We start from the raw sequence: 12,746 nt of genomic DNA, 5'->3' as shown, positions 1-12,746 counted from the left end.
TCCCACATTTTATACAGACTACAATTATAAGTCCTAAAATTGTTGCCTGTGATAAAACGTATTGCTGAATGGTAGACTGTGTCCAAGGGTTTTAAACAGAGGTTGCCGCATGCATGTAAACAATTTCCCCAAAATCCCATACAGGGAGAAGCATTGTTTGAACAATCTTTCTCCTATTTTCAATATTGAGGCATGATTTATTTCGATATAAAAAAATAACAATCTTGGATCTAAGCTTCTTAGTCAGATGTTTCATATGCGTTATGAAGGACAACTTGTCATCAATCCAGACACCCAGGTACATATATTGAGAAACCAGCTCAATCTGGGCTCCATTTGTTGCACAAATATGCAGGTCCTCAGGGTCAAAATTCCGTCACCTAGAAAAAAAGCAAGTGATTTCTGAATTGAATCAAAGTCATGCTGAAGTTCACGAATGGCCTGCTGCACCGAGGTGGCACAGGAACACAACACTGTGTAATCTGCATAGAGATTAATGTTACAAGTATTAACAGTGTTTCCTATGTCATTAATATACAAGGTGAACAATCATGGACCCAAAATAGAACCCTGAGGAATACCTTTTTGAATCTCAGGAAATTCAGATTTAACCCCATCTGTCAAGATGGCCTGAGTTCTGTCGCTAAGATAAATCTGAAACCATAAACAGGCTGTATATCCCAGGCCTATTCTTGATAACTTCTTCAGCAAAACAGAATGATCAACATTGTCAAATGCCTTCGACCGGTCAATAAACAAGGCAGCACAGCACTCTTTTTAGCATCCAAGGCATTGACAAGATCATTAACAACTAGCATGGTTGCTGTGGTAGTACTATGTCCAGGTGTAACGTGTGCTTCCAACTCACACTCTCAAACACATAGATCCCCTGAACTCAGCTCACTCTCCAGATCCCAATCACCTGAATTCTGATCACCTGTTCACACAACCGTATGTCATTATCACACAGTATTTAGTTCAGTTCTTTGCACCCCATCATTGTGAGGTATTGTTTGTTATGATACTGATAAGGGAATTTATATGTTTAAGGTAATGACTAGAGTTCCACCCTGAAACGTAATTATTAGATTATGCAACATGTATAATGAATAATTAAACAAACATAACTATTAGTAATTATTAGATTATGTAACATGTATAATGACTATTTAGAGTGATACTCTTAAAGTCCAATAAGGTTTGGTCGGGACAAGTAGAAATGTGTGTGTATGACTAAGAAAACACAGAGAACAATTAAACTATGCATGACCTGACCTGGTTAGAACTCTAAAAAACTTACGACAGCAAAGGGAGTCCTGTCAAGGTCCCTCTAATCTTGGGAGGGAGGGAACGGAATGGAACTGCCAGCTTGATAGTGATAAACGAGGAATGTGGACTGTGGGGAAAGATACAGCCCACCTACTGTTTGTGTGTCTTTGTGTGCGTGTGATCCCCCTACTGTTTGTGCGTCTGTATGTGCGTGTAAGTAGGTAGGGGGTGGGAGTTATAAAAAGACATGTCTTTGCAATTTTGGACTTCAGAACGTTCTCTGAATAAACCGTACGGACCTTTTGCATAAGCTGAGTCTTTTTCTAATTATTATTAAACCCAGGGCCTTACAAACCTCGGGGATTGGTCAAAGCTTAAATAATTGTTTAGTTATGATCATTGGGATTGAAAATTCTCGTGACAGATGCACTTGTATTTTTTCCTGTTCCCTGCCTGTACTACGTCATTAGCCTTTACCCCACCTGTACCGTTACCTGTTTGGACTCCCTGTGTATGACCTTCTGCCTGCCCCTGGACCCAGCTACCTGCCTCCTCCAGTGGTCCTTTACAAATAAACACCTCCTGCGCTTGAAACCAGCTCTCTGTCTCCCATCGTATTCATTACACCAGGCCTAAACCCTGATTGGTTTATATTCAAAATGATCAGATAAAAAGGAACAAAGTTGTACATCAACCAAGGACTCAAAAATCTTAGCTAAAGAAGGTAGTCTTGAAAAGGGGCAATAGTTGTCAACATCATTTGTATCCCCACCCTTGTGGAGTGGCAGCACATACACTGATTTCCATTTTGGAATAACAATGTTAAATAAAAACTGTGAGCCACTGAGCCAGCAATAAAGGGAGCTGCACACTTAAGCAGAATGATCAGCCCCTGTGGATTTTTTCCCTCAAATTTTAGCAAAGCATCCAGGACTTTTTTTTTTATCAGTGAATTTCCAAAAAGAAATCTCCTTACCAGCATTTTTCAGTATCATTCAATAGATTTTCACCATCTACATCCAAACTACTCTTTTCAAGAGCTTGCTTTGAAATACAGTCAAGTATATAGCCCCAAAGATAAAATGGTGATTCAATTATTTAATGATATCAATTTTGTCAGTAATAGGGCCAGAATCTAAATTAATTTATTGGGGGTGAGAAAAGGAGACACAACCCTTCAGTGTACATTCAGATAGTTTATTAACATAATAATCAGATTTAGCTTTTTTAACTAGTTTTACACACAGATTGATCAATCGCCTTAAAGACAGCCAACCTGGGACCGAGTCTGGGAATCTAGCTTTGGCTCAGGCAGCATCTCTGTTGTGTATGAGTTCAGATAGCTCTGGATGGAACCAAGGACAATAATCATTTAATTATCAGTTTTATAAAGGGAGCATGTATATCTACAATACAATTGAAAACATTTGAGAAGTGGTTCAGAGCCAAATCCGGGTCAGGTATAGATGCAGTACAATCAAAGTTACCAAAATGAAGGTCACAAAAGAAGGCATGTTCATTGAAATGTTTGTTGATAAAACAAGGTTTGGATCTAGGCATCTCTATATCCCTGAAACACACAATGAGACAGTGGTCACTAATATCCAAGCAAATACCCTACTCCCAGCATATTTCTCTGGAATATGTGTAAATATGAGGTCAATCAAAGTCGATTTCATAGGGTCCTTTAAGTTTGGACGAGTAGGCTTTGTAATCAGCTGAGACAAATTTAGATGAGTACAAAAATCCTTTAAACAGTCAGCATCCTGCGTTCCCCGTGCAATATTCAAATCTCCAGCGATCAACACCTCTGTGGTAGTAAAAATGGCAATTAAATCAGTGAGTTTGTTTAAATCAAATAAAATAAAATTCTATTTGTCACATACACATGGTAAGCAGATGTTAATGCGAGTGTAGCGAAATGCTTGTGCTTCTAGTTCCGACAATGCAGTAATAACCAACAAGTAATCTAGCTAACAATTCCAAAACCACTACCTTATAGACACAAGTGTAAGGGGATAAAGAATATGTACATAAAGATATATGAATGAGTGATGGTACAGAGCGGCATAGGCAAGATACAGTAGATGGTATTGAGTACAGTATATACATATGAGATGAGTATGTAAACAGTGGCATAGTTAAAGTGGCTAGTGATACATGTATTACATAAAGATGCAGTAGATGATATATAGTACAGTATATACGTATACATATGAGATGAATAATGTAGGGTATGTAAACATTATATTAGGTAGCATTGTTTAAAGTGGCTAGTGATATATTTTACATCATTTCCCATCAATTCCCATTATTAAAGTGGCTGGAATTGAGTCAGTGTGTTGGCAGCAGCCACTCAATGTTAGTGGTGGCTGTTTAACAGTCTGATGGCCTTGAGATAGCAGCTGTTTTTCAGTCTCTCGGTCCCAGCTTTGATGCACCTGTACTGACCTCGCCTTCTGGATGATAGCGGGGTGAACAGGCAGTGGCTCGGGTGGTTGTTGTCCTTGATGATCTTTATGGCCTTCCTGTGACATCGGGTGGTGTAGGTGTCCTGGAGGGCAGGTAGTTTGCCCCCGGTGATGCTTTGTGCAGACCTCACTACCCTCTGGAGAGCCTTACGGTTGTGGGCGGAGCAGTTGCCGTACCAGGCGGTGATACAGCCCGACAGATGATCTCGATTGTGCATCTGTAGAAGTTTGTGAGTGCTTTTGGTGACAAGCCAAATTTCTTCAGCCTCCTGAGGGTGAAGAGGCGCTGCTGCGCCTTCTTCACGATGCTGTCTGTGTGGGTGGACCAATTCAGTTTGTCTGTGATGTGTACGCCGAGGAACTTAAAACTTACTACCCTCTCCACTACTGTTCCATCGATGTGGATAGGGGGGTGTTCCCTCTGCTGTTTCCTGAAGTCCACAATCATCTCCTTAGTTTTGTTGACGTTGAGTGTGAGGTCATTTTCCTGACACCACACTCCGAGGGCCCTCACCTCCTCCCTGTAGGCCGTCTCGTCGTTGTTGGTAATCAGTACACATTAGTACACACTTCTTGGTGGAGGGTGGACGATAGATTCCTATGTTATTTTTGAGTTTGAAGACTGAAGACTTAAAGGCAACAATTGAAATTGTTTAGGACTGGAGGTAGCCTTCAACAGAGACACATAAAGAAGATTATTTATGTAAATAGCAACACCACCACCTTTGCCTTTCCTACCAGCCCTAAACACATTGTAACCATCCATAGAAACATCAGAGTCCAGGGTTTTATCAGTTAACCAGGTTTCAGATCAAATACAAATATCAGTGTCTGTCTGAGAGGCCCAGATCTTGACATGATCGATATTAGATAATACTGTAGACTACGAATGTTAAGATGTCAAAATGTAAAACCTTTTCTGCATTTAAAATCAATACAAGTCAAATTACTTTGAGTTTTCAGAACAACAGGAGACTCAAAGATTGGATTATACCTATTAGGAAAAGAAAAACAAAGTAGGAATATCAATTACATTTCTCCGGTTAGCACCATTAGGCATGTCACCACGTTCAGATACAACATGTGAAACTCTCACAGTGACCAAAGAGGAGATAGTAAAAACTGACTTAAATGTAATGCTAATATTGTCCTCACATCATACTGTGATCATACTGTCATCATTGTTCGGTAAGATAATATAACATAAAAACAACAAGACAATATAAGATAACACAAACCAACACAGTCACAGTGGAGAACCATACGGTCACCATCGGTTAGTTAGACTGCATTTAACCCTGTACCCAACAAAATATGACACGACAAAAAAACTACACAACACATCTCTGTCAGGACGACAGCGTTGACTGCATAACACAGGACAGCGCAACACACCAAGGTGCTCGCCACCCGTTTCAATAACTAATAGTACACCGTCCACCCAGCAGATGGCACTGTCACCTAAGGAAATAGCAGGGAACAGTCTACACTGCAGTGTTTGGCTGCAGATGTGTTCTGAAAACCGAGCATCCCTCTTCTCAATTATCCCCCTAGCTAACCAACTCAATTGTCTTCTTCCTCATACCGATATGCTTTATACATCCAGACACATGAAAAGAGATTAGGTGAATAGGGCCCATGAACCAAAACACGCTTGCATCACGAGAAGGAAGTCATGTTGGCCTTCATCCAGATACCTAGTGAAAAGTACCCTAATCTCAAATCAACCCAAAGCCCCTACCATCTAGATTCTAGATGCAAGGCACTTATGGAGACCTGACCGGATTGGATAGGGGTCCGTAAACATGGCCTATCAGAGGGCAAGATGGAGCTGCCACCATATTTCTTACACCTATCAAATCCTCTCAGATTTACACAAGTACCTAGGGGGGAGATACTAGGGGCTGATTTGGGATTCAGAGGTTAGAGTACAATGATATATTGGTACACAAAATGCTAGGCTAAGAAAGCTGAATGATGGATTGATTGATTTTATTAGATGAATTAAAACTTGCTAAAAAAACATTTTTTAAAGCTCATCGTGTGCCGGCAGGCTCAGACAATATCAATGATAGGAGCATGCTGCGTAAAATGGACAATGAGACATAGCCGGGGGATGTAGGGGTGCTGCAGGACCCCCTGATAAATAAAAGTTACAAAAAATCTTTCTTTCACTGAACATGTCATACAAATAAAGGCATTTTAATTTATATGAAGAGTGCCTTATTCCTCCTTTCTATTTGATGATCAATTTACCCCTTTAACCAAATAGCACATTCTATCTACAAAGACCTACTGTCTACCCTAGCAGTGCTGCCCCCTTCCTCATGTTTTATATAAGAATATAAGATACTTCATAAAGTGAAGGTAATAATGGCACTGAGTGTACAAAACAGTAATATTGAGTTGCACCCCCTTTTGCCCTCAGAACAACCTCAATTTGTCAGGGCATGGACTACAAGGTGCCAAAAGCGTTACACAGGGATGCTGGCCCATTGTGACTCCAATGCTTCCCACAGTTCTGTCGAATTGGCTGGATGTCCTTTGGGTGGTGGACTATTCTTGATACACCCTGAAACTGTGGCTGCAACCCAGCAGCACCCCCCCCGCACCTCTCTGATTCAAAGGGGTTGGGTTAAATGCGAAAAACACATTTTAGTTGAATGCATTCAGTTGTACAACTGACTAGGTATCCCCCTTTTCTATGTACATAAAGTGTTGTAATTTCTAAACGGTTCACCCGATATGGATGAAATTATTTGTATCATTTCAAATCCAAAATGCTGGAGTACAGAGCCAAAACAACAACAAGAAATGTCACTGTCCCAATACTTTTGGAGCTCACTGTTGGTGCCAAAAGGCCTTTATTTGAAATTATGCAATACTGTACAAACAAACCAAAATTGATTTATATGCCATAGTTTATAAAATATATCTGATATTTCTGCCCACACAATTCCACACACATAAATGAATTTAATCTGAAAGAACATTCACAGTCATGCACCAACATATGTCCTTTCACCCTTTAATTAGAACTATTTTCCATTGGGTTGTTCTACTACAGAACATGAAACCTGGATTCGAATAGAATTAAGTGGTTATAAGCAAACTGACAGTAAGTGTACAATGAAACACTGGAGACTGGGAGAGACACAGGCACAATTAACAAAGACAACAGGGGAATCACACGGAATTATAGCTATAAAGTTCAAGCATTTCAATCATCATATTTCATCAATTAAAGTTATAGCGACAACATACAAATAATATGTATCCATTGTTTTGGTGCGGTATTGTATAGCTATATTGTAATAAAATAATCTCCTAAAACGATATAATAGCAAGATGACACAATGTCCTGTAGCTTATAGACTTGATCATTTATATGACTCTCATTTTGTATTTCCAGATAAACACTCCCTGACATTCACAACTAAAAGGACAGTGATGCTAATCAAAGGTTGTCGTGACAGGGTACCACATAGAGGTTCTGTTTAATGGACACTATAAAAACTTCCTGCATAGAAAAAAATCAACATGGAAAAGTACAGATGTCAAAATCAGTGGTTCCAAAACTCTGCATTGAGGCATTGACCCTTGTTTGATGTTCTTGTGAGCCACCAAACCAGTGGAGAACGACTGCCCCCTCTCATTGAAGCCACAAAGTTCAAGGTCGACCGCAATACTGCAGGCATTGTTTGCAGAAAACAGGATCTCCACTTACAGTGAATGGGAAAAGGGCAATCTTTGTGAAGACAATCATGGTACCAATAATTGCTTCTATTACACCAGATGTGTGTCCTTGAACCAATTGTTTTAAAATCGCACACAGAAGAAGTTATAAGGACAAATGACCCCCACGATGAAATCGGGAAGGGGAGGGGGGACTCTGGATCTGTCTCCGTCTGTTAGTATGTTTGTTACATGCAATATCTCAAACAGCACTGGCCAGATTTGGACAAAACTTATTGAATGATGCGTCTTGCCATAGAGATCAGTAATTTACAAAATTACACTGATTGGCCAGATGGTGGCGCTACAACAAGCAATTGAAAATGCAATCTTTGAATGGTCACACCGCTAACCCCATTTGACCTAAAGTCATGAAATTCGGGACATAGGTCCCTCTCCTCACAAGGAAAACATTTGCCTCAGGGAGCCATAAAGTCTGCCATGATGGATTTTCCTCAATTTAGAATTTTGTGAGATTTTTTTTTTTTAAACGCTACTCTTCAGGCACCGAATGACCGATTTGCACGAAACTTAACCTTAAAACGCTACTCCTCAGGCACCGAATGACCGATCTGCACGAAACTTAACCTGAAAACACTACTCCTCTGGCACCGAATGACCGATCTGCACGAAACTTGACCTGAAAACGCTACTCCTCTGGCACCGAATGACCAATCTGCACGAAACTTGACCTTAAAACACTACTCCTCTGGCACCGAATGACCGATCTGCACGAAACTTGACCTGAAAACACTACTCCTCTGGCACCGAATGACCGATCTGCACGAAACTTGACCTGAAAACGCTACTCCTCTGGCACCGAATGACCGATCTGCACAAAACTTGACCTGAAAACACTACTCCTCTGGCACCGAATGACCAATCTGCACGAAACTTGACCTTAAAACGCTACTCCTCTGGCACCGAATGACCGATCTGCACGAAACTTGACCTGAAAACGCTACTCCTCTGGCACCGAATGACCGATCTGCACGAAACTTGACCTTAAAACGCTACTCCTCTGGCACCGAATGACCGATCTGCACGAAACTTGACCTTAAAACGCTACTCCTCTGGCACCGAATGACCGATCTGCACGAAACTTGACCTGAAAACACTACTCCTCTGGCACCGAATGACCAATCTGCACGAAACTTGACCTGAAAACACTACTCCTCTGGCACCGAATGACCGATCTGCACGAAACTTGACCTGAAAACGCTACTCCTCTGGCACCGAATGACCGATCTGCACGAAACTTGACCTTAAAACGCTACTCCTCTGGCACCGAATGACCGATCTGCACGAAACTTGACCTGAAAACACTACTCCTCTGGCACCGAATGACCGATCTGCACGAAACTTGACCTTAAAACGCTACTCCTCTGGCACCGAATGACCGATCTGCACGAAACTTGACCCTCAACGCATTCCTTTCCAGACTAGTAGCTAAAACAACTTTGCCGCTATTGACCAATAAAGATTCACACGGGCATGGTCTGGCACATAAATGCATTTAAATCAGTTAAGGATATCCGTATTGTAACAATATTTGGTACACATGTTGCAAACACTGTTTAAACTCAACATATGCAAGAACAATCATATCGACTACACGGTGGCGCAATAACAGGTACATGTTTATATCTCTTGATCCGTTTGACTAAGTGATTAAATTTGGCACCCATCCTCAGGGATATGAGTCTAGCTTACCCACACGATTTATCAGACATCACTGGCCCGAGTTTGACTAAACTTGGGTGAATGATGCATCTTGCTACATAGATCCGCCATTTCCAAAATTACACTGATTGGCCAAAGGATGCACTGTAGTAATCAAGTGTACGTGCATAAAGTCACACACAAAATCTCAGATACCACTTGCCCGATTTTGATTAAACTTGGGTGAATGATGAGTCTTGCCATACAGATCCATCACTTACAAAATGACACGGATTGGCCCAAGGGGGACGACTTGTTTTTTGTTGCCTCGTTTTAGTTGCAAATTGCAGCCTGCAGTATCCCGGTCGGACTTTAACCTTTGATACTCAATGAGATGGGGAAGCACTGAGCTATCCTGCAATATCACTTCCTGGAGTAGCTCATACTGCGTATGTTATGTATTCTATAGACGCCACCTTAACTGACTTTTTGGGCTTCAAATGGGCTATTGAGTCTTCACATAGGAAATCATGGTGTCATGGGATTGGCTTTGTACATTCATATAGAGTCTTTAAACCAAACAGCTAAAGCGTTGTTTCTAACAATCAACCTTCTTGAAATGGCCTTAACTGCAAACCAAGAGACATTTTCCTGTGTCCACAAGCCACCATTTTGAGAAAAAACTGATCATAACGTCCCACAGATGTAAGATGGCTGCTGATGGAGAGACTTGCGAGGAGGATGTCCACGCTGTCACTTCCCCAATCAGTCAAGTATGAATGGGATATGCTTGAAAAAACCTTGAAAGAACGTTTCAAGAAACGTTTCAACCACCAGAGTACTGTGTTGACACTGAGCGCTCAGAGCTATAGTTGTCTATCCTAGTTCTCGTTCGATATGTGAGCGTGGTTGAATTTTCTGAGTTTCCCCTTTAAATATCTATGAGGTCATCACCGCTCTCGTCACTCTCAACGGTCAGCTGACGCGTCCACCATTTCTTGACCTCTGACCCCGAGGAGGCTTCGTCACTCACAGGGTTCATCTTACACACCATGGACTTGACACTGGTACGACCTGGACAGATAGAGAGAGAAGAGACAGTATGTGAGAATCTGTTGGCATACAGCATTGCTCCAATGTTATTTTTCTAGATTCCTAGGCGTTAGTCATGCAGATGACATGGTTCGACACACATTGACACTGGTCAGTCACATTGGTTTCGTGAGCACAGAGTTGATCTTTGTTGACACTGCACACACACACGAGCGCACATACACAAACGTGACTGACCTGCAGGTAGTCTCCACTGGCCCAGTTTCCTCTGAGGGCGTTCTGAGGAGTCCTGTCTGTATCCCCCACGGTCTGACAGAGTAGGACTCAGCAGCTGTTGGAGACCACTCAACTACAGGTAGGTAGGTGTAGAAAAGTTTTATAGTACATGTATGAAACATTGTATAATTTCCTGTTATGAGCATTCACCCCAAAAAATTGTACTGCGAGTTTATTACCTGGCATATGAGTACCTACTACAGACCTGTACAGAAAACCATATAAACTCTACCATCTTATCCATCTTATCCATCTTGCTGTAGTTGAGAATGCTGTTCATCGACTACAGCTCGGCATTCAACACCATAGTACCCTCCAAGCTCGTCATCAAGCTCGAGACCCTGGGTCTCGACCCCGCCCTGTGCAACTGGGTTCTGGACTTCCTGACGGGCCGCCCCCAGGTGGTGAGGGTAGGCAACAACATCTCCTCCCCGCTGATCCTCAACACGGGGGCCCCACAAGGGTGCGTTCTGATCCCTCTCCTGTACTCCCTGTTCACCCACGACTGCGTGGCCATGCACGCCTCCAACTCAATCATCAAGTTTGCGGACGACACAACAGTGGTAGGCTTGATTACCAACAACGACGAGACGGCCTACAGGGAGGAGGTGAGGGCCCTCGGAGTGTGGTGTCAGGAAAATAACCTCACACTCAACGTCAACAAAACTAAGGAGATGATTGTGGACTTCAGGAAACAGCAGAGGGAACACCCCCCTATCCACATCGATGGATCAGTAGTGGAGAGGGTAGCAAGTTTTAAGTTCCTCGGCATACACATCACAGACAAACTGAATTGGTCCACTCACACTGACAGCGTCGTGAAGAAGGCGCAGCAGCGCCTCTTCAACCTCAGGAGGCTGAAGAAATTCGGCTTGTCACCAAAAGCACTCACAAACTTCTACAGATGCACAATCGAGAGCATCCTGGCGGGCTGTATCACCGCCTGGTACGGCAACTGCTCCGCCCTCAACCGTAAGGCTCTCCAGAGGGTAGTGAGGTCTGCACAACGCATCACCGGGGGCAAACTACCTGCCCTCCAGGACACCTACACCACCCGATGTTACAGGAAGGCCATAAAGATCATCAAGGACATCAACCACCCGAACCACTGCCTGTTCACCCCGCTATCATCCAGAAGGCGAGGTCAGTACAGGTGCATCAAAGCTGGGACCGAGAGACTGAAAAACAGCTTCTATCTCAAGGCCATCAGACTGTTAAACAGCCACCACTAACATTGAGTGGCTGCTGCCAACACACTGTCATTGACCCAACTCCAGCCACTTTAATAATGGGAATTGATGGGAAATGATGTAAATATATCACTAGCCACTTTAAACAATGCTACCTTATATAATGTTACTTACCCTACATTATTCATCTCATATGCATATGTATATACTGTACTCTAGATCATCGACTGCATTCTTATGTCACTAGCCACTTTAACTATGCCACTTTGTTTACTTTGTCTACATACTCATCTCATATGTATATACTGTACTCGATACCATCTACTGTATGCTGCTCTGTACCATCACTCATTCATATATCCTTATGTACATATTCCTTATCCCCTTACACTGTGTATAAGACAGTAGTTTTGGAATTGTTAGTTAGATTACTTGTTGGTTATCACTGCATTGTCGGAACTAGAAGCACAAGCATTTCGCTACACTCGCATTAACATCTGCTAACCATGTGTATGTGACAAATAAAATTTGATTTGATTTGATTTGATTTGGTGTGAGGTGTGTGTGGTTCAATTCATTTTGTGCGTGTGTGTGTGTGTGGGTGTGTGTACCTCTGGCTGTGTTGAATGGTCCTGGTTAGCGTTGATGTCCTCACTAGGCAGGGTGGTCTGTATGCTGGGGGGGTTGAGGAAGCGACTGAGCTCCTGCTGCTGGCTCTCTCTCAGGCTGTGGATGATGCTGCACGACTGCTGCTGCTTCTGTAGCAGGAGAGACAGGGAGAGAGAGTCCTCAAAGGATACTATACAGCACAGAACAAACCACAAAAGCTACGGAACAGTGTATACAAACACGACTTCTTGTGTATTCTTTAGGGGAAGTGACAGGAGAGTGGATCCTCACAAAACGAAACAGAACAATTGGTTCTCTCAAAATACAAAACTACACAAGTGGCAATTCCTTCAAGCATGACTGTTGCGGTTACTGTAGGAGAGCGAGTGCAGTGGGTCCTCACAAAACACCTTGCAGCACAAGGCAGTAAGTCCACAAGAACAATCAACTCACTTGGTGTGTGTTTGTGTGTGTATATACG

At 42.4% G+C, this 12,746-nt stretch overlaps 1 protein-coding gene across 2 annotated transcripts in view; it reads right to left on the bottom strand.

The window, feature by feature from the left end:
- Positions 1 to 6,555: 6,555 nt before the first annotated feature.
- The window catches only part of nalcn (sodium leak channel, non-selective), a 291,484-nt gene continuing 285,293 nt past the window's right edge, over positions 6,556 to 12,746 (bottom strand). For both annotated transcript variants that reach the window (XM_029647141.2, XM_029648174.2), the window contains 3 exons: positions 12,268 to 12,414; positions 10,428 to 10,539; positions 6,556 to 10,211 (listed from right to left, as the gene is read on the bottom strand). In XM_029647141.2, the coding sequence (XP_029503001.1) occupies positions 10,069 to 10,211; positions 10,428 to 10,539; positions 12,268 to 12,414 (402 nt within the window). In that variant the 3' untranslated portion in view covers positions 6,556 to 10,068. The remainder of the gene's footprint in view (positions 10,212 to 10,427; positions 10,540 to 12,267; positions 12,415 to 12,746) is intronic.

Source organism: Oncorhynchus nerka, linkage group LG1 (assembly GCF_034236695.1).
Source record: "Oncorhynchus nerka isolate Pitt River linkage group LG1, Oner_Uvic_2.0, whole genome shotgun sequence".
NCBI lineage: Eukaryota > Metazoa > Chordata > Actinopteri > Salmoniformes > Salmonidae > Oncorhynchus > Oncorhynchus nerka.
The sequence above is the reverse complement of the archived record's forward strand: the minus strand, read 5'-3'. Positions and strand labels throughout refer to the sequence as shown.